Raw genomic sequence first — 22998 nt, 5'->3', positions numbered from 1 at the left:
GAGTATTTCACGAACCCAATGACCTTGTTTTCCAGATTTCCTGGCCACCAAAAATTGCAGCTTCTGTATTCTTTCCACGAAGTAATATATTATTTGTATTCCACTCATTCGATCAGGTACAAGGAAGGAAGGAAGGAAGGAAGTTTTATTGAGATGCCAGTATTGAAGAGCGAATGACGTTATATCACTCGTCCATATATTTCATTGACTTCATAATCCATTGACTTTATAATTCATTCTCTAGCTTACTTGGCGCAGTTATGCACAGGTCATCTTTTTACAGATTCGTTATCACTCCCAGCAGCTTGTACGAATAAAAATGACTATTTTACATTCCTTGAAATATAATTGATGGTTCCAGTTACATGACATGACCGCCGTGCGAGGTCAGGATTAGTTATCACGGGCTTAAGGGTTTTTGATGCCTCCTGGTCTATACCTTTGAAAGAAGGACGGTCTGGGTTAGATTTGACCGTCAGCATATTGACTGTTGGCTCACCATCGCCAGGCAACGGCAATCCAGGGCACAGCAAAGCCTGCACCGAGACACGACCAGTACTTGATGGTGAATGACTTCTTGTTCAGATAATTGAACGGTACGTGCTGTTTGGGGAAAGGATATTTATCAGTACTGGTTTGATTGATGATAATTAATATTAGGAGGCGTACATCGACGTGTGTATGTGGATGCACATATTGAGGATTCCAGATAAAGCGGCGCTGAAGGGGACCGCGAGAGGAGCGAAGGACTTGTGCGGAAGTAGTACCGATACGAGAGAAGAGAGCGCTGCTAGACATCAGGGTGCTTTGAATCGAGGGGTTTGTACTGAGTACTGAAAGCCCATTGCCATAGCTCAGTCCACTTTTGTAGGGCTCCAAGGCAGGGTACGAGGAAAAAACCGGGTTAGGATACATCAGTCGGTGAATGCTCGAGACAGATTCTGGAATTGATATCTCAACGGGATGCAGTTGTCTAGACGAAGTCGAGTGCGATACAGCCGTCGTCATATGCAGAACATCTCGGTTAATGATTCATAAATAATTGTCTCAATCAGATGGAACAATATTTAAATAATGCGGGGAACGAGATCCGAGCACCATAAGTGGATAGGGTTCCGAGGAATGCAGAGACAAATCATCTAGCCTCGACATCCAGACTCCGCCTTGCATACAAATATGAGATCATTGCAGGGTCAAACATATGCAAAGCGCCCGCTCGTGATGTGAATGTGAGTTGTGGGAGATCGAGGAGATGAGCTATATACTACCCGCCGGCAAGCGATCTAGACCTTGATCCTCCAATAACAATGCTCCGATTCTCGTCGAGAACAGTCAAGTGACGTTCCTTTCCCGACCTCGTAAAACAAGCTAAACTCAATTGACGCAGCATTATCGAGCTTTCCAACTCTGGCGTGTTGTTGTGAAACGGCTTAGAGGTTACGGGATGGACCTACGAAGTACGCGGGATAATAATGATGTCGCTCTTTGAAGGGTGATTGCTTAGCTTCCTCCCGTATACAGATCCGGATTTCATTATGGATCCATAATGAAGCATTCAAATGCGAAATGAAAAAAGCACCGTAGATCGTTAACGTAAAATAAATAATATATTGTGCTTCGTGTCATCGTAATCATTATCAGAAGCCATTAAGCAGGTTGACTGCGTCCAGTCCATGGCCAATGTTGACAAAGTCGAGCATGACGAAGTTGGGAGCAACACCACCAGCCAAACCTGAACAACCGTATGCGTTGGCAAGGATACTAAAGGGAAATCGAACTTGTCAAGGACTGCTGGTCGATGAAGAAAACTCACGAGTTGATACTATTGGTCATTCGGTGCAGCTGCAAAATCCGGAATGAGAACACCGTCGCCTATGGGGATAATGTTGATGTTCAGATTGTGGTTAAGCATGTTCAAGTGGTCCACCGTCGAAAGAGGACCGGAAATTCTGTTGACGCTGCATGGGAACGTGCTATCCGTCACGCTGAAAGGTGGTTCCCAGAGCTGATTGAACTATTATTAAGTCGCATTGTGACGCGAACTAAGGGACTTGCCATTGTAAATTCTGAGAGGATGAAATCCACGCTATCATCGACACCATAATCCAAGAAAACGATGACACGTTTGCCACTATCGATGAATTCGCCTAGCGTAGGCCAATCTCCGCGCTTCATGGGCTTTGTGGGAGGTACATAAGCCAGATCGGTTATGCCTATGATAGATGAGTAGACTGAAAGAGAGGATGATACACGACTATCGCTTACCTGCTTCATCGAATGCGGGTTTCCATACATCGGTAAGCGATAGACCCTCAGGATTGGTGAAGAGGAAGGTCAGAACTTCATTAGGATTATTATCCAACCAACTCTTGACAGTCTTCAGATAGTCGACGACAAGACCGCCATCGAACAAACTCTTGGGGACACAGTCAACAACATTTCAATAACGCGTCGATATACACTCACGCAACCTGCCAAGCAATAGATGACGTGAGTGGTATAGATGGAAGCATATGTTCGAAGGCTCACTCGTATGGCAAAACTTGAAATCATTGCCATCCCTGTATAAGTTGTCAGGGGATCAAGTGTAGGGTAGGTTTTTATGGATACAGACATGTGAGATTGGGCTTGCAACATACGAACACCAAGATCTAATTGCCCGGGAAGATCAAGTTCTTGAGTTCTAGCAACTGGCATCGGGTATCAGGCACGCCGTATCAATGGCGGATTCCAAAGGAACGTACGAGCGAAAATGTCCTCGCTGATGGCGTATGAATCATGCGAGCTCAAGAACGTGACCTTTCGCAATGTAAGCAAGTGCTTCCTTCCCTCGTCTGATCTCTATACTCACATTTCCATAACCTCGGTTGCACAGCTCTGCGCGTCCATTGCATACAGATGCTCTGTTAATCAATTAGCGGGGAAGAGAGGGACCAGGAAAACACATCACACCTCTTTGTAGGCGCCGCCGATACCGACAAGCCTATGGAAAAAAGCGTGGCGAAAAGAGAGAGATGCATCGCGCAGGTGGGCAATAGGAAGAAACGCGGTAGAAAACTGTTTTAAATGACACCATATTATATAGGGACTTCAGCTCGCACTGGCGGGGACCTATCTTTGGGCACATGCTAGCAATTAGCTTCCCTGATGCTTCACATAGGTGTGAGTTCGTTTGATTCTGTCCCGGCACCGGGTATCAGATGATCAAGTCTCCAGATACATGTTGAAGGATGTCGGTGCCAGCGCTGGATGACATGAAGGCTGAATATCCTTAATCGCGCCAAGAGTGGCGAAGGACACAGAACCAAGCCTCAGGTTTTCGTGACCGAGCCAACGGGTTCCTTCATTAGTACTCCACAGAGAATCACGGGCATTTCTCAGTGACGGCGTGTCACGTAGAATGAATGGAAGCACGTTGCATACGTTTCAGTAGAAACACCGTATCAAGGTCAAAAGGATTCCTTGATTGATCACCTTTATAAATACAGAGTCAGATGACATGTGCATCGAAGTAGAACGTACAAGTGCACTTTACGGTCCGGCAGACGATTGATCAGAATGTTCTTCTCCTCGCTGTAAATCTTCCGCTAATTTTTTCTGGAGAGATGTATGCGTGTTGTGGCGGAAGATATACAGCACAACGGGTGTTGTATGTTCAAAACCCGTGACGTTTAGGCAGGCACCGGAGTTTTGTGCGTCACCGCCAGGAAAGAACTCGAGCCAACGGCTTGGAAAGCCTATATTACCTAGTTATGTCGAGATTAGACAAGTTCAAGGGGGAAAACAGTAAGGCAAAGATAAAGATGCGTCATTTAGGACACAGCGGTCCAGTAAGTGAGTGAGCGTAAAGGAAGAGGGCTGATCGAGCACAGCCACAGTTTTATCTAATTCGGCAAACGCCGATTATCTTATCTTATCTAAGACCCCGACCCAAAGCAGTAACTTGGCGTTTTCCTGCGTATCATTGTCCGGCACAAGTACAAATGGTACAATACAGGCTTTATTATCTACCGTCACCATGTCGCGTCGCAGAGTTGCCTACTACTTCGACAGTACGTCGCCTTCCCTGCTTACTTCTCTTCCAAGTTCCTAATATATTCCTCCGGCGTCCAGGCGATGTAGGAGCGTATACCTATGGGTATGGTCACTCGATGAAGCCACACAGAATACAAATGACCGTTCGTGGTGACGTCCTTGCTCCTCTGCTCGATGCTGACGACCGCAACAATGCAATAGCACGAGTTGGTTACAAGCTACGGAATGCTGGAGAAGATGCATGTCTTGGTACGTCGGTTCATCTTGCTCCCTGTTCGTAAGCCTCACCGTTCGCAGAAACCCCCACGCTGCTCGCCACAACAAATGACCGCCTTCCACACCGACGAATACATCCACTTCCTCAGCAGGGCTACGCCAGAGATGACCCAAGAAATGAACCCAGCAAGTTACTCAGTGTACGCCAGTTTTCACCTCGTTCTACGTGTCTTCTCAAATCTTCTAGTTCTTGGATACCCCGATGATAATCCTCCATTTGACGGCGTGTTTGAATTTTGCTCCATTTCAGCAGGCGGTTCAATAGGTTCGACAGTGTCCTCCATGGTTTTGCAGGGCTAACAGACTGTAGCCGCGGCACGCAACATCGCTTCTGGAGCTTCCGACGTGAGGTTTTTTGCCCTTCTTCTCATAATCATAATCTGAGCGCACTTGTGGATTAGATTTGCATCAATTGGGCCGGCGGCCTCCATCATGCCAAAAAAGCAGAAGCCTCCGGTTTCTGCTACGTCAATGATATCGTCCTGTGCATTCTAGAGCTCTTGCGCACCTACTCAAGAGTCACCTACTTTGATATTGACTGCCACCGTGGGTCTCTCTTTATTTGTTTCTCTTGACTCCCATGGTTACGTTGAAAACAGATGTTGAGTTCTTTCTTGGCGTTCTATACATGTCCTCACATCTATCAGGGAGACGGCGTCGAGGAGGCCTTTCTATCTACCGAACGGGTCATGACATGCAGTTTTCATAAATCCGGCGCGTTCTTCCCTGGGACGGGACTGCGTACAGACCAGGGCAAGGGCAGAGGCAAGGGTTATGCAGTTAACGTGCCGTTGCACACTGGCCTCACAGACTGAGTCTTTCAAAAGCATATTCGAACCGGTGTGTTGCATACTGTATTGCCTCCTTCACATACTAAATCTGTTCTCTGAAGGTCGCTTCAAAAATTCTGGAAGTATTTCAACCTGCCGTGGTTGTACTGCAATGCGGCGCCGATTCGCTCTCTGGAGATAGGTTGGGTTGCTTCAACATTTCAATGCAGGGACATGCGAACTGCGTCAAGTTCTTTCGAGATAGAAACATCCCACTCATTCTACTAGGCGGAGGAGGTTACACTATCAAAAATGTCGCGCGAACATGGACGTACGAGACGGCGTGTGCCTTGGGCATCGAGAATACGCTTGGGGATTTTCTTCCTTGGCACAATCACTTTGAATGCTTTGGCCCGCGTTATCGTTTAGAAGTGGCCACTCACAACGCAGATGACGAAAATTTGAAGGACAACTATCTTGATCAAGTCAGGTGTGCAAGTCTAGAACTATGCGGCTTTTTACGGTGCACTCATCATGTCCCAGGACGAGCGTTCTAGAACAGATATCCGGACTCTCGTGTGCGCCATCGGTTGGGCTGCATGACGTACCTCGAGAGGATATTGGAACACATCTGGGGATGATATTTGATGATGATATGGATATTCAGGACGATCTAGATAGGCAACTTTATGGTGGGTGGTTCTTTTGTGTCGCGTTTTTTGCTCTAAACTGTGGACAGAACACGCTAGAGACGTGTACAACCAAATTCCTACATCAGGTTCCGAAGAGGAACTTGAAGACTCTGATGGCGCGTCGACGTCGTACTCTCATGCCTCGTCTCAGCGTGGGCCACCTCGACATAAGCGCATGAGTATTGTCACAAATGAGTGGCATACGCTGCCTTCACAGACCCCCGTTTCTTCGATAGCCAAACGCCGGTTCTTTGCCAGCACTGGCATGCCATAATGTATTCTTGATTACACTTGTACATACATAACTATTAACACGAGAAATCTAATGTATATATGGCTTTACCTCGAGTACTCATCGCAACTTCTGAATTGGGGAGTCGAGATAGAAAAGCAGGAAGGTGACCGTGACGTATTACTCAAACCTTGGAAGTGAGTCAATGACTATCGTCAAGTCGCGTCCGAATTTCGAGAGTCATCGCATCTTTCCTTTCGGCCATGACCCCCATCCTAATTGACGGTAGCGTCCTAGAGGGCGGCGGTCAGATTCTACGAAACTCAATCTCGTTATCGTCGTTGCTATCCAAGCCAGTGTCTATACACAAGATACGCAACGGAAGAAAACCTCCTGGATTGAAAAATCAGCATAGAACTGGTGCGTTTCGCTATTTCTACAGTGATATATCCCTGAAAGAAATGCAGGCTTAGAATTGGCAGCAAATATCGCATCTGCAGAGCTGAGGGGAGCGACAAGTGGATTCTACCGAAATCGACTTTATTCCAGGAACCCTACGGCTACCAGGACAATTTACTGCAGACTCTGTTACTCCGGGTGCAACGACTCTTATGCTTCAGATTGCTCTCCCCATACTATTGTTCTCCCAGCAATCAGCACCATCATCCCTTATAATCAAAGGCGGCACAAACTGCATCGCATGCACCGCAGATCGACTACACCCAGCACGTATTCCTGCCCTTTGTACGAAGGCACTTTGGTATTGATGCTACACTCGACATCAAACGTCGCGGATACTACCCCAAGGGCGGAGGGGAAATACACGTCCAAGTGTCTCCAATGGCGGACAAGATCAGAGCCTTCACACTCGTAGAGCGCGGCAGTGTCAAAGCCATCAAGGGTATCGCCCATCTTGCCGGTTTGCCCAGCCACCTGGGCAAGGGCATGGTGGAAGGGGCCAAAGGCTACTTGGCCGGCAGCCCGGAACTCGATGGCGTTCCCGTTGAGATAGAGAGCAGACGGGAAAGAAACGATAATACTGTCGGGGCGGGAAGCGGGAATTGTCTTGTGGGCTGAACTTGAGGGCGGCGGCATTGTTGGAGGCGATGCGTTGAGTAGGAAGGGGCTCGACGCACAGGCTGTGGGTCGCCTGGCAGCCGAGTCGCTGTTACGTGGTTTGTCTGTCGGAGGTTGCGTCGATGAGGTGGGCGCCGTTTCAGATTTCATCCCTGATTAACTTAAATCCGTTACCAGTGGCTACAGGACCAAATCATCATTTTCATGGCCTTGGCAGAAGGAACGTCCGAAATCAACTGTGGCAAAGGAGAACTCGAATTGCACACACAGTGAGTCACCCTTGAAGTCGACAATTTCATAGAAACTTAAATCCCTTAGGACTGCAATATGGGTTGCACAGCAACTCACGGATGCCAAGTTCGAGGTAGAGGTAGACTTGTCAGGATGTACAGTAATTCGCTGTCGAGGCATCGGCTACTCTGTGCAAGGAAATAAATAGATGAATTATAAGCTTGGTGTAGTGACTTCCTCGCAAAAAAAGGGATAGATCCAAGGTTGTATACGGTACATGTGAGAGAATTTACGAGTTAGATTGTCGCGGTCTATGTGCGATTCCATGAAAGCAAGGTCATGTCGCCCAGCCGTCTATTCAGGAGAGTAAGAAAAGTGTCTATGGACGACAAATGGATGACATACCTAGGCTTAATGAGGTGTCGTGCAGTTCCTACAACCGCCAACAAAACAAATAGTGCTGCTGCTGCGACATATGCCCAACCCAAAAACGGATTCTTTCCGCCTATCCACGAAACCGTGGTAATGACAACGGACTTGGTACCCTTGTACGGTAGCACTGGGAAGTCTGCGGAAATGTGAGTTTCATATCACAGGCTACAAATTCAGACGTACTCAATCCGATAACCATTTCGTAACGTCCAGCAACCATCGTATCAGCATCATTTCGCCCATAGAGTTTCGTGAATGTCGGCAGTCCCGCTGTTCGCATCCAGTTTTGGAAGTGCGAATCCTCTTTGAGATTTGGCACATTGCTGTCGTTGTAGCCATCGGGGTAGCGCTTCATCCAATTGGGTGGTGGAACGATTTGATCTGCTGAGGAGTAACCACTAGAGCTGATGGGTGACGTAGTATATTTCTTGGCTTCTCCTGCCCAAGCTATATTATTTGAGGAGAACTGGTAGGCCGTTGTCTGAGTTTCATTTGTGGGGTTGAGTAGTACAGGCGAGGAAAATGTGTCTGCATCCATGCTTAGAGTGGGCCGAGTTCTGGTGAATGTTGCTACGCACCGTTGAATATAGAATTTGCGATCAATCCGCATGGATAGATTGCCTTCCCATCCCGTGTTCCCAGTGGCTTGCAGTCGCTACTATCCAGATCACTCGGCGACACATAACTACCCTTGAGCTGGTCGGAATCCAGACTCTTGACATAGCGCCGGTGATTTTGGTAGAAGTTTGTGAGTTTGTAGTACAGGAACACAGACGGTTCCAAGTCTCTGGGGACTGAGAACTGGAGAACGCACTGGAGCTCCTGGGAGACATCCGTCACGCTCGCGTTTCCAGTGTTGTTGAGCAATGCCATCTGAGGTTTTGGTATTGAGACCCCACTATCAGAAGAGCGCAGTCGATAGGAATAGCTGGGGACATCGGAAAAGGTGTACGACCCGTTCTGCGTGGACGCCTCGAGATTCTCACATTGTGAATAGTCGAACGTCATCTCAGAAACGAGCGACGACCCCCAGATTAGGAGCCCACCGATGGGTCCGAAGAGCAGGCCAATGATGAAGAATGTCGGCAGGACTGTCTTGGGTGTCAAGATGGGCTGCCATGCCTTGAGTCGCTGCTGCTTGAATGCAGTATCTATTACCGTCGTCGTCAGTCAGTATCAAACTGCGCAGAATAAATTGCGACACGTACTGGCTGGCCTCCTCCAACCGCCCTTTTCCTTCTTATTCTCCGAGTTGCTACCATCGTCACCAGAGTCTTCTCGGCGTGGCTTGCGGTTAAAGAGACCCATTATGTCGTGGGTGTCCTGGTGGAAGTGTGAGACTGTACAAATTCAGGACCGGGGTACGCCTACGGCCGGTGCACAGGATTCAGTCAGCTCGATTTAGTCAGCACCTTTGGGAAATATCGGTATTCGTGGGAAACTTCGTCATAGTAAAGTGTCAGAGTTCGGGAGAAACCGATTTGGTCATTACTTATTTCCATATCAAGTGGCAGTTTAGTACTACAAGTTCCAAACGCGTTCATCTTGAGTCCATCATCATGGTCTCTTCGTTACCTTTCGACGCAATTGAAAATCCTACTAACGCGCTACATGACCTCTACAATGACCTCAAGGATGTCAGTCTCGACGCATTCCCAAGCCGCGTAGCCACCCATTTCACTTCAATTTTCGCGGCATCCGACGCGTTCGAAAAAGTAAGCAATTTGTCTTGCGAATTAGCTTGCTGTTCCACTGACAGGAGATGTCAGATTCCTTCTTTAAGTACTCAGAGGCCTCCCGAGCAGCACCAGCACAGAGCCCTTGTACGTTTCCGGGCCATGATTCAGGACACATCGATATCACCAGAAGTATACTTGGCCAGACTACCAGGTGGAAAAGTTGGTGGATGGGGCCTCGTCGACGAGACTGTTCATGCTGGGCCCAATTTCGATTATTCAAACCTGAGAGAATGTTCTGTCCTTTGGGCTGTTAGCATTCCTGGAGAATGGTCTACCGGGGACCCTGAAGGTGCGTCGCGTTTCTTGTCGCGTGACGCACGCGTCAGTTATAATTTTACTTCAGGTGGTCCAGAGCACCGGTCAACGCAGCCACACAAATTTCCTTTGCATGGCGTCTCGCATATTGGTGTCAAAATCAAGATTTACGATGGTCAGGCAGATTCGTTCAAGCCTACAGATATTCGTCACCTTCGTCGGTATCTTGTCATCCGAGTCGTACGCTCAAGTAGTCACATCCGTTCTTCCTTTCAATTGACCTTTCTCTATAGGCTTCACACCGACTTGGATGGCAGCACTTCTACTTTAGTACCCACTCTTCATGTTCTGTTTTCTCGACCGGTTTCTTCGACTGTGATGCCGCGCAGTGTGGCATCTGATTTTGACACAAACCTTCGCTCCGAGCTGATAAGTTGGATCGCGCATGAAGGACTTGCTGGCGATCTCGAGGCCGCGGAGTGGGTACTTTTGTGCTGCATAGCACGCGTTCAGTCCCGAACACCACCGATCTTTCCACCTTCTTTGGGACTCTGCAGATTTCCTTCGCCCGCTTTCCCCACATCGTTAACCCCTGCTATCTCGCATATTCTCTCCCTCTTATTCTTATCGGTCTCCACCATATCTCCTTTCTTTGTCCACAATCAACACCACACCTTTTGTCCCCGAGTCAAAAGATGAAGACTTGCATAGCGGCTGGCTGCAACTTCCCAAAGGCAGTGTTTGTATTGTCACAGAAGCCGGCGTCCAGGAGGGCAATGTCGTTGAGCGCGGTGCGTTTTAGCCCCGCTCGCCCAATTTTATCGAGACTCACGCGATTGTTCCATAAACACTAGGTTTACTAAACTTACGGGCCATGCAAGAGATGATGACATCACAAACTCTTCAATATGTTTTCCCTTTCAGCTCGTATTCTTTTGAAACAGACGTTGTCTTTATCGTCTTGAGTGAGGGAAACAAGAGTGCCTTTTTCCCCGTACGTTACCATTAATCTTTAATAACTGACCGAGAGCTCATATAGACCGATCGTCCACATGGGTAGACCCTTGTTCAGTTTCCTTTGAAGCCCGTGACAGAAACGAATGGACTATATAAGAGTCCAGGCGAGATCCAGCTGCCGTCCAAAATTGATACATTCCGGCATCTAGTTTCCAAGGCTAGAAATAGTAGCGTTTCAATTGGGGATGAGACTGCCAAGGTCAGTCCTTAATTGCCGACGACTTATGCGGTCTTAACTGTTCACAGCAAATTCAAGAGGATTTCGTCAACGAACGAAAAGGAGGGAACGTGACAGCTGATGATCTAATTCAACGTATGTCAGTTGCAAGGTACGACTTTCACATCAAAACCACGCTTGCTTTTTGCATGATCATCTCTGAACTAGGCTCCTCGCACTTTCTTACGACAAGTCTGAAGTTGATGGGGAAGTGTGGGAGAAGGCCAAGAGTCTGGAGAGATCGAGAAGAGAGAGAATCAACTAGCTAGATCCAAGTGTAAGATTATATTTAGGGCTCTCATCTATCAACTCGCTTATACTACCAGTTGAGTAACGGGTGCCAGAATTGTCCCCTCGGAGAAGCAACGCTGATATACGTTTGATATGAATTTCCAAGTTGATCGAATTTTACGGTCCGACATCCGCGAATCTTCATGCAAATTGGTCTTGGGCTTTGACATTGACAAGATCATCCGTTTCGTACCCTTTTGTACCTCTATGGTATAGGCGCGTGCCGATTTGGCCTTCCTTTTCTTCGCTCATCCCCTCGACATGTTCTTTCGCAAACTGTCCAGAGCAATTAGTTTCAAACCCAAGGTGTCCTCTCGAGCCAGCCGTCGCGGTAGTGCAAAGCCTGGCCATCTCCAGGTTGCCGTAGGGCAGCTGTTTGAGGGACGATACACGATAATAGGCAAGCTTGGGCAGGGGAACTACGCGACAGTATGGCTAGCGCGAGACGACGCTGCTAAAACAGAGTCCACGAAACAGGTCGCGATAAAAATCCTCACCGCAGAATGTACTACCGGGCCAGAGTCACTAGACGAGCTGGGAAGCTTCTTGTCCGCTCGTTCCCATGGGAATTCTGGTGATGGAAACGACCGTGTCGTCAAACTCTTGGGCTACTTCCACTACCATGGGCACGCTTGCTTGGTCTTGGAACTGCTAGGAGAGAGCGTCGATGATATTAGGGGAATAATAGGGTCGCGGCGCCTGCCTGCTCAGGTTGTGAAAAAGCTTTGCAGGGATATGCTGCTTGCGCTAGACTACCTCCATAACTCTGGGGTTATTCACACCGGCGAGTATTCGGTATTTGGTTAATCCCCGACTCCTAGGAGATCTTATAGTGTTCTCAGATATTCACCCTTCCAATATTCTCCTAGCAAAACCTCTTTCAGCGACCAACCCCTCCCAAGGATGAGCTGGAAAGAGTCCTTATCGAGCGTGCTTCTCATGAAACAGAACCCATGTTCAAGCTAGCGGACCTTGGACACGGTGCGCAGTTTTTCATTCTTAGCGCGATGAAATTATTTTAGTATTCATGATATTGACAGCCGTTCCCTACTGAAACCGTCCATCACGGTTTGATCCAACCGGCTGAATTGCGGGCTCCCGAGGTCATTATTGAAGCCTCATGGGACGAGAAGGTGGACATATGGAACATGGGGTGTTTGGTGTGTTCTCGAATCATCAGCCCTACAGATATCTAAATGCTAACGGAATCATGGATCAGGCTTACGAATTCGTTACCGGCGGACGCCTATTCAATCCTGACTACCAGACCGTGGAACGAGGCATCGAACCGGCGGAGGCGCATCTAGTACAGATCGTAGAACAGATCGGGGACTTTGATGAGGATCTTATAAGACGCGGCATATATGGGGAGAAGTATTTTGATTTTACGGGTGAGTTATTGTCCTGTCTGATTTTGTTTACCGGCATCTGACCCTGGAAACAGGCGACTTAAGATGCAACGCGACGCTTTGTCGGACCACTATGGAGGAGATCATGGTCAAGGTACAGAAAAAGTTGGGCGTCATGGACCTGGCAGAGCTCACAGTATTTTGTGATTTTCTGCGGACGATGCTAAGGATCAGACCCGAGGAGAGGTGGCCACCGTCGCTGATTCTCGAGCATCACTGGCTTGACGTAGATTGATCTGGTGCGCGCATGTACCATCTGGGCACGAGCCCATCTTATACCCCTTCCGTCGTGCGGGAAAGGATTTTACGAGCTTCATTTTAGCGGTATGATTTAAATTGTCATCTGGTGATTGATGGGTGGCACCTGCTTATGGCCTCTAAATAGAGAAATTTGTATCACCATGCGAGCTTCGTGTCGGTCGAGGCCTTACGAGATCATTTCAGCCCTGTGCAGTATAACCATGTAGAGAAATAACGCTCCGGATGATTTGTTGTGGGAGTTTCGCTGATTCGACGCGTCGGCTTCGGTGGTATATGGCTGTCTATCACGCAGGTACTATTCCTGGGAACTTTAATCACCGTGTCGCACAACTCAATACGATGGTGGTAACTTAGTGGTAGCATAATATATGGCCAAGGGGATGGTATACATCATAATCAAGGAGGCTCTAGTGCCTCTAAATCATTTGTTGCCTTGCCCGACCAATCTCCTCTCCTCAAGTCCAGTACCTATAATGCTTCCTGGCATGTTCAAATCCTCCGAAACGTTCATGGTAAAAGGTGTATGTCGGTCACCCGGGCCGGACAAGTTCCATATCAGGACTCGCAACTCGTCGTTCTCGGTACCGTCATCGAGCTGTATCCACCCACCATCCTGTTTTCTGGAGAAAAAGTCTTGCCTCGAAAAGATGCCACGACGAAACAAAGGCGCTGGACGAGCCCGAGAGCAAGGATCACCGTACACTAATCGTGGTAGAGGGGGAGATCGCGGCGGCCGTGGTCGTGGTCGTGGAAGAGGCGGATTTCACCCTGCAACAGATACAGATTTCGTTGTACAGATGTGTACGATCTTTCCACACAATTACTCTGTCATTATCTAAACCGTAGGGGATCAGATGGCGAGATGTCAGGAGGTTATCATACACCTCAAGGACAAGGACGAAGAGGCATAGGGTCACCTCCTTCAAACTACAATTCTTACTCTGCGCCTTCACCAGGATACTATTCTCCTAGAGGAAGAGGCAGAGGAGGACGTGGTGCGAGAAGTCGTGGAGGTAGCAATGGGCCGTTGTCCAAGCTACTTTATGAAGACAGGCCATATTTGAGGCCAATTAAATTTGTCCCCTCTGTGAATACCCGCATTCTGTTCCAGGAGCAAGAGGAAATACTCAAACCGGTCGTCGAGGATGTTGGTATGTGTTCAAGATCTTTCGCAACCAAATGTACCCTAACGTTACTTTCAGGTGATGAGGAAGAGAGCCACGTCCCCACCGCAGAACGTGTTGCTCGCGTTTTCAGTGGTGTATCCAAGCCGACTGCACATAGAGATGACTCAGTCGATGATGTCGAATGCTTGGAAGAGATAGATTTCAACGATCTGTCTGCTTTCCAGCAAAAGGTTGACATGGAAGCCAGATCGACAACCCAACTTAACCGCGCACAGCAGGTCGATGTCGAAGAGAAATTCACTGGCGCTTTCTTTGACACGACAGCATTGAAGGAAGTCGCCACTTCCATCCCTAAATCCCATGCCTCTCAGGACGACGTGATACAGGATAATACCGCAGAATCTGCACCTGTCGGTATGATCAGCTCGATCACTGTCCACACGACAACCGAGGCTGTGGTCACACTGGAAACACCTACCCTGGAGGAACCCGACCCAGAAGGTCAGCCAGCATCGGCAGAATCAACAAGTACCCCAACTGAGGTACAGCCAGGTCCTCCTTCTATGGACGATGACATTGTTGTCCTTGCCTTGACGAAAAAAGTGCACGCATCACCTCCCTTACAGGCAGCGGACGATAGGGAATCAGTCAACACGCAAGATGAGGAGCCACCATTGTTTTTCGTTGATACTACACCAGCACCAACGCCTATTATTGCATCAACCTCCACTTCTTTAGTCGTCCCTCTAGGTGCTGCTACTCCTGAGGAAGACGATGTCATTGTATACGAAGGGCCTCTCCCTCGTTCTGGAGTAGCCACACCCGTCTCGTCCAAGCCAAAAACTTTTGCTCTTCCTTCACTGTCCTTCTCGCCCTCACCGCGGAAGCTCGCGAGGCGCCCTCATCCTGCTCACAGTAAAACGAAGAGCAAGCTAAAGGAACGCCGGCAAGCCGCATGGGTGCGCCAACACAGGGAAAGCGAGTCTTTCGCTGCTCTTGGTGCTAATGTGGCGGATGCACAGTTGTATGAAGACAAAGATCCAAGGCATGACGAAAGGCGAAGAGGAGATTCTGACGTTGACTGGGGAGATGATACTGACAACGAAGTAGACGAAGTTGCAAATGGTGTTGATGGGATGGACCTTGACCCAGAAATTGATTGGGATGTAGAGGCGATGAAGCGATTCGTAGGCGGATTGCATGAAAACTCGAAGACGATAGATGATATCGACGATGAGGAGAGAATGAGGGAGGAAGACGAAGAAGATAGCGATAGCCAAAGCGAAGATGACGACGATGAAGATGAAGAAAGCGTCCGCCGGGCTATTGAGGAAGGCGAAGCTAGAATGCTTGGGGATAGTGACGCTGATGAAGAAGATGTTAGCCCCGACTTCAGTTTCCAGACGCGATTACAACAAATGCGTGAATTTTCACGAAGTAAACAAGCTGAAAACAGGGGCCAGGGTGACAACGATGGCGATTCAAGCGACGACGAGGATGTTTTCTTCCGGAACAAAACATGGGCAGAAAAAGACGATGATTTCATCGCGCATATACGCGTGAGTTTCACACCTTGCTATAATCATTTTGACTTTCTGATTCTCTTGCAGGGTATACTAGACGAGGCCGAGTCAGTTCCTACGGGGGTGGAACACCAGAAGAAAAAGCAGGTCTTTAACGCTATCCACAATGGTAACTCTGACGAACTTGAGTGGATGACACAAGCTAGTATGTATATCTATCTACCTCTACTTTCACATACCGCTAATCAGTTTCCCCAGAGCGGAAAAAAGATAAATACAAAGACCTTCCACCAGAACTCCAAGAGCAATGGGAAAAGGATCGACAAAAGAAAGCTGAGTATAAACGCGAACGCGAAGCATCCCGCCTCATTCAAGCTGCAGACCCATTAGCAGTCAAGAAAGGAGGAAAGAAGGGTCAGAAGGCCATGCTAGCAGCTACTCGATTGGATCCTACTATCACTGTCGTCCCCAATCGCATAATCGACATGACGACTCTCGTGCAGCAGATCAGGCGCTTTATCGCGGACATAGACGGTACACAGACAATGAGCCTACCCCCAACGGATAAAGCGACTAGGAAAAAGGTTCATGAACTAGCGCTTGCTTTCAATTTAAAGAGCCTTAGTAAAGGAAAGGGGGACGCGAGGTATACGACGTTGACAAAGACGACGAGGACGGGTACCAAAATCGACGAAGCCAAGGTTTCAAGGATAGCGCGGAGGGGAGGTGATTTTGGCAACGAGTTTGTCAACAAGAAAGGCAAGGGTAAAGGGAAATTAATGCCGAGGCATAAGGATGGGGATGAAGTTGGCAAGGTTTGTGGAAGTCCTGCACTACTGATAAGCCCATGCTTATCCATTTTTTTCTCCTTGCAGGAAGCGCCAAGGATTGGAGAGTCGAACATTGGGTTCAGGATGCTAGCTTCGATGGGTTGGTCTGAGGGTGACCATATTGGCATTTCGGGAGGCTTGAAGGATCCAGTAACAGCTGTGATAAAAACCACAAAGTTAGGATTGGGAGCTACAAAATGAGAGGAAGTCAATGTATGGAGGCAATATTTCTAGATTTGAATGATATCGTTGTGCCCGGTAACCAAACCGGTGACTCATTTTACGACTTGCGCTCAAATATTTCGAACAATCAAGAGCAAATGACCCTTCGACCTCTCATTGCCATCTGCGGCACCACCGGTGTCGGAAAATCCAAGCTTGCTATTGAAATAGCGCAGCATATCGCGAAGCAAGAGGCATGGGAGGGTGCCGAAATCATAAACGCAGATGCCATGCAAGTATATACTGGCATGGACGTGATCACGAACAAGGTTACTGAATCCGAAATGCAAGGCATAAAACACCATCTTATGGGATTCAGGCAACCTGGAGAGCAGTATGTTGTCGGCCAATGGGTCCAAGATGCAATGAAAATAGTAAGAGATTGCGTTCTACATGATCAATCAAATCTAAGGTCACTCATAGATTAACAACATTCATTGCGCTAATAAAATCCCAATAATCGTTGGTGGTACCTCATACTGGATCCAGCATCTGCTCTTTCCGAATCGCCTGTCTAACGAGGAGGTTACCGACAAGAAGGAGCCACAGATTGCAGTCATGTCAGAAGAACTTGCCCGTTCTTTTCAGGCTTTGCCACCAGAATTGCAGGATCTGTTCAACTCGTTTCCGGAACAACCACCTGTAGCCAGCGTTGACCCGGAACAGTCTCTGTCCCTTCATAGATTGTTGTCCGCTCTTGACGAACGCGTAGGAGCAAGATGGCACTGGAAAGATACTCGTAAAGTCCACCGAAGTCTTTGTATCATCAGGGAGACCGGGCGCAAAGCTAGCGAAATGATCAGTAACCAATCTGGAAACACCGGTCGTAGCTAGGTGTGCCTCTTTTTCTTCCCAAGAAATCCACAGTGTAATACAAACAAGATATCGCGCCTTGTGCCTTTGGCTATATGCTAAACCCTCCATGTTGCATCCGCGACTCAATTCACGTGTTGATACGATGATAACAGTAGATTCGTCTCTCCCTTTGTCCTGTCTTTGACTAATTTGTATTTTGTGAACAGCGTGGCCTTCTCGACGAGGTCAGGGCACTACAGGATATCGCAATCTCCGGTCGACAAACTGTAACCAACGAATCATCCGCAGACTATACCTTGGGGATTTATCAATCGATAGGTGTGCTTGCTTCTTCCTGTATCGTTATAGCCCAACGACGCCATTTTCAGGATACAGGGAATTCCACAGCTACATATCCTCACCCGATCCAAGCGTCGATGCTTTCAACCTGGCTGTAGAAAACATGAAGATATCGACTCGCCAATACGCCAAACGTCAAGTTTCTTGGATTCGAAATAAGTTACTCCCTATGATAAAAGCTACCAATGCTATTGAAGAAACGGTCTTTCCCTACCTACTGGACGCTTCTGGTGAGATTTATATCTATACTGCATGGATAACGTTTTTACAATGCACAATTAGACGTAGAAGATGGCTGGTCTCCAAATGTACAAGCACCCGCTATGCGAATCACTGACGGTAGAGATTTCTCCAGGTGTAAAATAGCCGCATGCTAAATAACATCCACTAAGGTTTTCTCCACAGAAATATCGACCTGGATCCTTTATCCCTTTCTGATGTCGCTCGAGAAATGCTTACCATTGAGGAGAAGGCAACGGAGTACGTCATATACATGGCAACTTTGACAGAAATGTATTCACCCATCGATAGCCCACTATCTGTTCTCAACGCCCGTCGGAAATTGATATGTGAAGTCTGCACCGCCAACAAGAACGAGCCGGTCATGATTGAGGAAGGACGAGAATGGGAGATACATACAAAGACCAGAAGCCACAAAAGTTGCCTTCGAAAAGCAGCAGAAACGTCTCAAGCATATAGGTACGGGAAGAAGATCGAACAGATCGACGCGCAACCGTCTTGACTTTATTATCGTACACAAACTCTGATTACCAAACACATTCAAGCTTCCATTGCCCACTTGGGCAACCATTCCTCCCAATCCTCCCAATCGGATTCTTCGCTATTATCGTGTACCCATCTTCCTGGGATCCAAAAGTGTACCCATACTATGCATAGCCCCATTCAAGGCTACAACATCAGGGAACTGCAACACGCTGGCCATTGGCATACATCCTCGTGACGACATGATGAGGACGACGTGGCCCCGGGAAGGGCAATGTCACGTTGAACTTCAGGATATTAACCCTGAGTGGATGATTGCGGAAGGAGGGTGGGAGCGGTGATGTTAACCGACGAAATCAATTCGCTAGATCCATCGCTGACGGAATACTCCTCCGTATCGACTATTTCTCCAAGGAATCGAGCCAATGGATCATCATACGTTTCGTCTGTGCGGTGAACTCTTGGAATAGAATGTTCGTGACCAGAAGAATGCGTTGTAGATGTAATCTAGAAGTACAAAATCAGCCTATGTTAAGTCAGACATCGAAGATACATACCTGTGTGAAGGCTGAGATCTGGGATGACGTGGAATTGTAACAACTTCTTGAGAGTGTGGGCACCGAAGGGAGAAAACAGGTAGTGTTGCAACTGCTTCGGCAATAACTCGAAAGCGTGATTCGTAGGTACGAAAGCCGTGGTCACGGAAGTACCCTTTATATGTCCCTTCTTGTTTCCCTTGCCATGGACCCAGCGCAAATCCAAAGCATCAGTAAGACCAGACCGTTGCCAGGCGGATGTCTGGCATGAAAATCAGAGACGTTGAGATGCTGTCAGTCGCATGCACCCACAAATATCGAAAACATTGTAGGAACCATGTACAATTCCCGGAAGGCGGTAATGGGAGGGATGAGTAGGATGATTGACCACATGGATCAAGCCTGTATAAGACGATCAATTTTGGTAACTTGAGAAAGATGAATGAATGCGTACCGTTCATCGTCTGAGTATTGGCGCTGACCACTTTGCTGTAGAAATTGACAGTTGTGCTGGGAGGAATTAGAGAACTCTCCACCCGTATACGTTGAGGCTCGTCGTGCATAGCAAAGCGAAGCGAAAGATTGGTCGGATAGGTGGACACTTCGGAGAGCTTCTGAGTATCTACTTCGCCAGGGAATGATATGATATGATAGAATAATACGGATAAGCATCCTGAGGAACTTTCTGTGCCGCTTCTTTTCGGAATCATCGTGAGATGACTCCATGGCGGCTAGTTCCTCATACGCATGGATCGCGGTGGATAAGTCGTACATTTCTGGTTGCGCTTGCATGACGTCACCGTTGTAGCGAAGTAGATCCTGAAGTGCATCTTCCTTGGGCTTGTGTAAGGCCCAGTCAGGTGTAGCAAAGAAGGTCACTCTAGATTATACGGTCAGTGGGGTGTAAAGCAGTATTTTGAACACCAACCTGACGGAGGAATCATTCAACTGATCAACGATATCGTCGCTGAACTTGATCGCTCTAGTGAGGCGAGTGAACCTGACGGGTGATTCAGTCTGGCTGTAACCTAAATCATTGAAGAAATCGTACCTTGGGTCACCTTTAATTACCTCGTAGATCGTTTTGTTTTCAAACGTTGGCGGTCCATCTTCGTGGAATATGACCTTTTGAATACCAGCTTTTATGGGTTGAAGAGGTCGCTGAATCGACTCTGTATCAAATTTGACCAAAGACCCTGGTAGAGAAGACGCCAAAAAGGCGCAGCTAAGGACAATGAGGACAAGCTTTTGGAACGCCATGCTGGTAAAGCGAGAGAAAGCGTGAACGAATTCTCTGTACAAATACCGGTCAGAAGTCTCATATTACGACACTTGGACGCGGCAGCCACAGGATGACGAGACCCTCCAGTCTATGACGCTTACAATCGACAAATCTCGATCGGAGGCTATATAATACGGTCTGGTATATTATCATTAGGCTAAAAGGCATCCAGCAAGGTAATAGGCGTCCATGATATGTAAATCGACAAACGTACAAGACAAAAATCACTCCGCCAGTTGCCGGAACTTGTCCTGAATTTCGGTATACAATGCATCTAGCTTCGACTTCACATCTTCCTTTCCCTGCGATGGTGACTGAAATGGAGTCAATTTGGGGCTCGGATGCTGACCGGAATCGAAAACATACCTCGAATTTCATTTGAGACAGCTTGAACATGAGATCGCCAGCCGAATCCTTAATTTGGGCGAAGGTCATGTCAGTCTGGGAGATGGCTTTGAGGGCCGCATCGTGGAACCCAACGAAGTTTCGCAGCATTCCACTGGTCTTGTAGAATGGGCAATATCTGTCGTACTCGCTCATACCATTTTGCTGCAGGAAATCGTCCTTCAACATCCGTGCAACTTCCAGTGTGATCTTTTTCATTCTCTCCCAAAGCGCTCTTTCCAACCAATTGAACAATTTCCGCAAGATCTTCTTCTTTCTGGAGAATCTCCTTTGTCTTCGTTCGTAGTTCGACGAAACCAGGCTCCGTCGTCTCGTAGTAGGGCTCCAAGACCTTCGTGTACTTGGAATAAGAAAGCGACCAGTTGACGGATGGGAAATGTTTTCTTTGAGCAAGCTTCTTGTCAAGACCCCAGAACACTTGGACGATACTAAGAGTAGACGCCGTAACGGGATCAGAGAAATCACCACCGGGAGGTGACACACTGATTGAATTGACATGCAGTCAGCGCCAAGGACACGAGAAGGAGTGAATTACTAACGCTCCAACTATTGAAACAGTCCCTTGTCGATGAGGATTGCCGAGACAAACCACCTTTCCAGCTCGCTCGTAGAAACTGGCTAGTTTCGTTCCGAGATATGCCGGGATAACCGGAATCGGCAGGCATCTCAGCTAAACGACCAGAAATTTCACGAAGTGCCTCTGCCCAGCGAGACGGTCGAGTCAGCCATCATGGCAACGTTAGTTCCTTGGTCACGGAAATATTCCGAAAGCGTAATTCCAGTATAGATAGAGGCTTCACGAGCAGCGACAGGCATATTTGAGGTGTTTGCAACGAGCGTCGTGCGTTTCATAATAGGGTTCTTGACGGCCGCCAACGTCCATGGTGAGCTCGGGGAACTATAATGGTTTTGTCAGAATCGGAGGACTGGGCGAAAGAAGAAGGATATGCACCTCCATCAAGACTTCAGCCATCTGCAAACTTATGTTAGAATGACATCGACCAGTCGGGATCTGTACTAACCTCGTTTCCACGCTCCCCGCATCCAACATACACAATAATATCACTGTTTGAATATTTGGAGAGCGCTTGCGAGATGACTGTTTTTCCAGCAGCCGAAAGCACCAGGAATGGCAGTTGTACCGCCTTGCACACAACTAAAGAAGGATCAGATCAAGTCCGGATTGAAAATATAAACACTGACGGGAAGAGAGCGTCAAGAATACGTTGACCCGTAAGTAACGGGTGGTCTGCGGTCTGCTTTTCGGTGACAGGTCGAGGCGCACGGACAGGCCATAGCTGCATCATGGTATGCTTGGTAGTCTTGCCATCGAACTCAGTTTCCAGAACAATGTCCTAAGATACAGATAAGCCGCCCGCGCTAGTTCTTTGTAGCGCCTGACACGTACATCAACAGCATAACCTGCCTTTCTCAGCAATATGGGTGATGGTACCAAGGGCGCGAGGAGGTAGCATGATTTTGTGATTGTCGACAAGAGAGTTTTCGTAAACACCTACCGAAAATATCACCGCCTGATATATGGTCACCAACCTGCAGGATGATAAGCTACGCTGTCTGATGTCATGACCTTGGCGACAAACTTTAAAAGTGGTGGGTTTGAAGTCCCATACCAGCGACCGATCCAATGCATCCGTGTTGATACCGCGTGGAATATAGATAGACTTAGAGAGTTCTTGGATCGCCTAGGATCTTGTTAACTTCGTAGGAGCACGTCCATGGGATTGAAACGCACTCGTAGGGGCCGCTGAATACCATCCACGATATTGCCCATAAGACCTGGCGGGCGTGAGTAGTCTGCCTTTACAACTCAAGCGACAAACACACCAGGTCCGAGTTCAACACTCAGTGGCTTTCCTGTCCTCAAGACAGGGTCACCAACAGTTACACCAGAAGTCTCCTCGTAGACCTGAATTGTTGCCTTGTCGGCCTCGATACGAATGACCTCTGGAACGAACATTTATTGGTGTAAATCCTCCACCAACTTCTATGATATATCGTACCTCCAACAAGTTCATCGTGACCTACTCGCACGAGCTCATACATAGCTGCACCGACCATATTTTCGGCAATCACGACGGGTCCTGAAACGCCAAAGACCTGGCCGAATCTGCTCTCCCTATCCTCATCTTGGATCTTGGGAAGGTCTCTCTTTGCATTCTGCAGTGCACCGGCCATTGATAGGGGAATATTGGGGGCAAGATGGGAGTAAGTATTCAGGAGTTGGACCACAGAAGCGGTAC

At 48.0% G+C, this 22998-nt stretch overlaps 11 protein-coding genes across 11 annotated transcripts; 6 read left to right on the top strand and 5 right to left on the bottom strand.

Moving 5' to 3' along the window:
• Positions 1-417: 417 nt before the first annotated feature.
• Positions 418-1194, bottom strand: EV420DRAFT_1567575 (uncharacterized protein). Its single transcript, XM_060474125.1, has 3 exons — positions 872-1194; positions 670-819; positions 418-603 (listed from the first exon to the last, which is right to left on the bottom strand). Exons 2-3 carry the CDS (start codon positions 796-798, stop codon positions 496-498), a joined length of 237 nt encoding a protein of 78 aa, XP_060326470.1. The 5' UTR covers positions 799-819; positions 872-1194; the 3' UTR covers positions 418-495.
• A 2-nt stretch (positions 1195-1196) lies between these two features.
• Positions 1197-3169, bottom strand: EV420DRAFT_1630958 (PLC-like phosphodiesterase). Its single transcript, XM_060476137.1, has 9 exons — positions 2953-3169; positions 2852-2903; positions 2745-2799; positions 2611-2690; positions 2266-2416; positions 2056-2213; positions 1865-2005; positions 1814-1842; positions 1197-1761 (listed from the first exon to the last, which is right to left on the bottom strand). Exons 1-9 carry the CDS (start codon positions 3018-3020, stop codon positions 1638-1640), a joined length of 858 nt encoding a protein of 285 aa, XP_060326469.1. The 5' UTR covers positions 3021-3169; the 3' UTR covers positions 1197-1637.
• Positions 3170-3958: 789 nt separating this feature from the next.
• EV420DRAFT_1567562 (histone deacetylase) lies at positions 3959-6148 on the top strand. The gene is made up of 11 exons (XM_060474124.1): positions 3959-4052; positions 4114-4178; positions 4237-4284; positions 4333-4441; positions 4499-4584; positions 4713-4857; positions 4963-5096; positions 5122-5151; positions 5204-5571; positions 5625-5773; positions 5821-6148. Exons 1-11 carry the CDS (start codon positions 4019-4021, stop codon positions 6045-6047), a joined length of 1395 nt encoding a protein of 464 aa, XP_060326468.1. The 5' UTR covers positions 3959-4018; the 3' UTR covers positions 6048-6148.
• Positions 6149-6268: 120 nt separating this feature from the next.
• Positions 6269-7521, top strand: EV420DRAFT_1622311 (RNA 3'-terminal phosphate cyclase/enolpyruvate transferase; the record flags this gene model as incomplete). Its single annotated transcript, XM_060475793.1, has 6 exons — positions 6269-6425; positions 6525-6592; positions 6687-7046; positions 7090-7209; positions 7260-7351; positions 7401-7521. 6 exons carry the CDS (start codon positions 6269-6271, stop codon positions 7519-7521), a joined length of 918 nt encoding a protein of 305 aa, XP_060326467.1.
• A 103-nt stretch (positions 7522-7624) lies between these two features.
• On the bottom strand, positions 7625-9053 carry EV420DRAFT_1275882 (cell cycle control protein; the record flags this gene model as incomplete). Its single annotated transcript, XM_060467927.1, has 5 exons — positions 7625-7667; positions 7719-7881; positions 7929-8273; positions 8324-8896; positions 8954-9053. The coding sequence occupies 5 exons, from the start codon at positions 9051-9053 to the stop codon at positions 7625-7627; spliced, it is 1224 nt and encodes a 407-aa protein (XP_060326466.1).
• Positions 9054-9258: 205 nt separating this feature from the next.
• On the top strand, positions 9259-11298 carry EV420DRAFT_1567556 (uncharacterized protein). The gene is made up of 9 exons (XM_060474123.1): positions 9259-9460; positions 9515-9773; positions 9828-9960; positions 10033-10393; positions 10428-10530; positions 10594-10733; positions 10800-10955; positions 11003-11085; positions 11142-11298. The coding sequence occupies exons 1-9, from the start codon at positions 9305-9307 to the stop codon at positions 11236-11238; spliced, it is 1488 nt and encodes a 495-aa protein (XP_060326465.1). The 5' UTR covers positions 9259-9304; the 3' UTR covers positions 11239-11298.
• A 1-nt stretch (position 11299) lies between these two features.
• EV420DRAFT_1567549 (kinase-like domain-containing protein) lies at positions 11300-13378 on the top strand. The gene is made up of 6 exons (XM_060474122.1): positions 11300-12059; positions 12149-12181; positions 12305-12424; positions 12484-12655; positions 12709-12997; positions 13059-13378. Exons 1-5 carry the CDS (start codon positions 11526-11528, stop codon positions 12906-12908), a joined length of 1059 nt encoding a protein of 352 aa, XP_060326464.1. The 5' UTR covers positions 11300-11525; the 3' UTR covers positions 12909-12997; positions 13059-13378.
• Positions 13379-13595: 217 nt separating this feature from the next.
• EV420DRAFT_1567546 (uncharacterized protein) lies at positions 13596-16698 on the top strand. Its single transcript, XM_060474121.1, is given in 6 exon segments — positions 13596-14085; positions 14137-15621; positions 15637-15638; positions 15675-15789; positions 15843-16399; positions 16460-16698. The coding sequence occupies 6 exon segments, from the start codon at positions 13797-13799 to the stop codon at positions 16613-16615; spliced, it is 2604 nt and encodes an 867-aa protein (XP_060326463.1). The 5' UTR covers positions 13596-13796; the 3' UTR covers positions 16616-16698.
• A 36-nt stretch (positions 16699-16734) lies between these two features.
• Positions 16735-18533, top strand: EV420DRAFT_1275739 (tRNA isopentenyltransferase; the record flags this gene model as incomplete). Its single annotated transcript, XM_060467921.1, has 8 exons — positions 16735-17010; positions 17060-17459; positions 17494-17603; positions 17659-17770; positions 17821-18021; positions 18074-18130; positions 18184-18271; positions 18323-18533. 8 exons carry the CDS (start codon positions 16735-16737, stop codon positions 18531-18533), a joined length of 1455 nt encoding a protein of 484 aa, XP_060326462.1.
• Positions 18534-18571: 38 nt separating this feature from the next.
• EV420DRAFT_1483589 (uncharacterized protein) lies at positions 18572-20310 on the bottom strand (the record flags this gene model as incomplete). The annotated part of the gene is made up of 8 exons (XM_060469998.1): positions 18572-18678; positions 18817-18960; positions 19072-19312; positions 19394-19452; positions 19505-19651; positions 19677-19930; positions 19979-20050; positions 20102-20310. The coding sequence occupies 8 exons, from the start codon at positions 20308-20310 to the stop codon at positions 18572-18574; spliced, it is 1233 nt and encodes a 410-aa protein (XP_060326461.1).
• A 71-nt stretch (positions 20311-20381) lies between these two features.
• Positions 20382-22941, bottom strand: EV420DRAFT_1567539 (P-loop containing nucleoside triphosphate hydrolase protein). The gene is made up of 14 exons (XM_060474120.1): positions 22759-22941; positions 22583-22702; positions 22491-22534; positions 22339-22440; positions 22251-22288; positions 22160-22163; positions 21963-22092; positions 21760-21893; positions 21690-21710; positions 21452-21598; positions 21277-21407; positions 20961-21219; positions 20699-20926; positions 20382-20646 (listed from the first exon to the last, which is right to left on the bottom strand). Exons 1-14 carry the CDS (start codon positions 22931-22933, stop codon positions 20557-20559), a joined length of 1623 nt encoding a protein of 540 aa, XP_060326460.1. The 5' UTR covers positions 22934-22941; the 3' UTR covers positions 20382-20556.
• Positions 22942-22998: the final 57 nt, after the last annotated feature.

The sequence above is a fragment of the Desarmillaria tabescens genome (genome assembly GCF_030435595.1).
Source record: "Desarmillaria tabescens strain CCBAS 213 chromosome Unknown EV420scaffold_42, whole genome shotgun sequence".
NCBI classification, from domain to species: domain Eukaryota; kingdom Fungi; phylum Basidiomycota; class Agaricomycetes; order Agaricales; family Physalacriaceae; genus Desarmillaria; species Desarmillaria tabescens.
Note: the sequence above shows the minus strand (reverse complement) of the source record. Positions and strands in the feature narration are given on the sequence as shown.

Bases quoted from the DNA above. Each gene is read 5' to 3' on its own strand.
- EV420DRAFT_1567575 (XM_060474125.1), bottom strand. From the start codon at position 798: ATGTCTAGCAGCGCTCTCTTCTCTCGTATCGGTACTACTTCCGCACAA. The intron at 604-669 runs GTACGCCTCCTA...TTCCCCAAACAG, and splicing joins ATCCACATACACACGTCGAT to CACGTACCGTTCAATTATCT.
- EV420DRAFT_1630958 (XM_060476137.1), bottom strand. From the start codon at position 3,020: ATGCATCTCTCTCTTTTCGCCACGCTTTTTTCCATAGGCTTGTCGGTA. The intron at 2,417-2,610 runs GTATCCATAAAA...TGTGTCCCCAAG, and splicing joins AAGCCCAATCTCACATGTCT to AGTTTGTTCGATGGCGGTCT. The intron at 2,214-2,265 runs GTAAGCGATAGT...CATCTATCATAG, and splicing joins ACCCGCATTCGATGAAGCAG to GCATAACCGATCTGGCTTAT.
- EV420DRAFT_1567562 (XM_060474124.1), top strand. From the start codon at position 4,019: ATGTCGCGTCGCAGAGTTGCCTACTACTTCGACA. The intron at 4,179-4,236 runs GTTCGTGGTGAC...ACAATGCAATAG, and splicing joins CACACAGAATACAAATGACC to CACGAGTTGGTTACAAGCTA. The intron at 5,572-5,624 runs GTGTGCAAGTCT...ATCATGTCCCAG, and splicing joins AACTATCTTGATCAAGTCAG to GACGAGCGTTCTAGAACAGA.
- EV420DRAFT_1567556 (XM_060474123.1), top strand. From the start codon at position 9,305: ATGGTCTCTTCGTTACCTTTCGACGCAATTGAAAATCCTACTAACGCG. The intron at 9,774-9,827 runs GTGCGTCGCGTT...ATTTTACTTCAG, and splicing joins GTCTACCGGGGACCCTGAAG to GTGGTCCAGAGCACCGGTCA. The intron at 11,086-11,141 runs GTACGACTTTCA...TCTCTGAACTAG, and splicing joins CAACGTATGTCAGTTGCAAG to GCTCCTCGCACTTTCTTACG.
- EV420DRAFT_1567549 (XM_060474122.1), top strand. From the start codon at position 11,526: ATGTTCTTTCGCAAACTGTCCAGAGCAATTAGTTTCAAACCCAAGGTG. The intron at 12,182-12,304 runs GTCCTTATCGAG...TGATATTGACAG, and splicing joins CCAAGGATGAGCTGGAAAGA to CCGTTCCCTACTGAAACCGT. The intron at 12,425-12,483 runs GTGTGTTCTCGA...ATCATGGATCAG, and splicing joins TATGGAACATGGGGTGTTTG to GCTTACGAATTCGTTACCGG.
- EV420DRAFT_1567546 (XM_060474121.1), top strand. From the start codon at position 13,797: ATGTCAGGAGGTTATCATACACCTCAAGGACAAGGACGAAGAGGCATA. The intron at 14,086-14,136 runs GTATGTGTTCAA...CGTTACTTTCAG, and splicing joins ACCGGTCGTCGAGGATGTTG to GTGATGAGGAAGAGAGCCAC. The intron at 16,400-16,459 runs GTTTGTGGAAGT...TTCTCCTTGCAG, and splicing joins ATGGGGATGAAGTTGGCAAG to GAAGCGCCAAGGATTGGAGA.
- EV420DRAFT_1567539 (XM_060474120.1), bottom strand. From the start codon at position 22,933: ATGGCCGGTGCACTGCAGAATGCAAAGAGAGACCTTCCCAAGATCCAA. The intron at 22,289-22,338 runs GTTTGTCGCCAA...ATCATCCTGCAG, and splicing joins TCAAACCCACCACTTTTAAA to GTTGGTGACCATATATCAGG. The intron at 21,220-21,276 runs GTTAGTAATTCA...CAATTCAATCAG, and splicing joins ACTGTTTCAATAGTTGGAGC to TGTGTCACCTCCCGGTGGTG.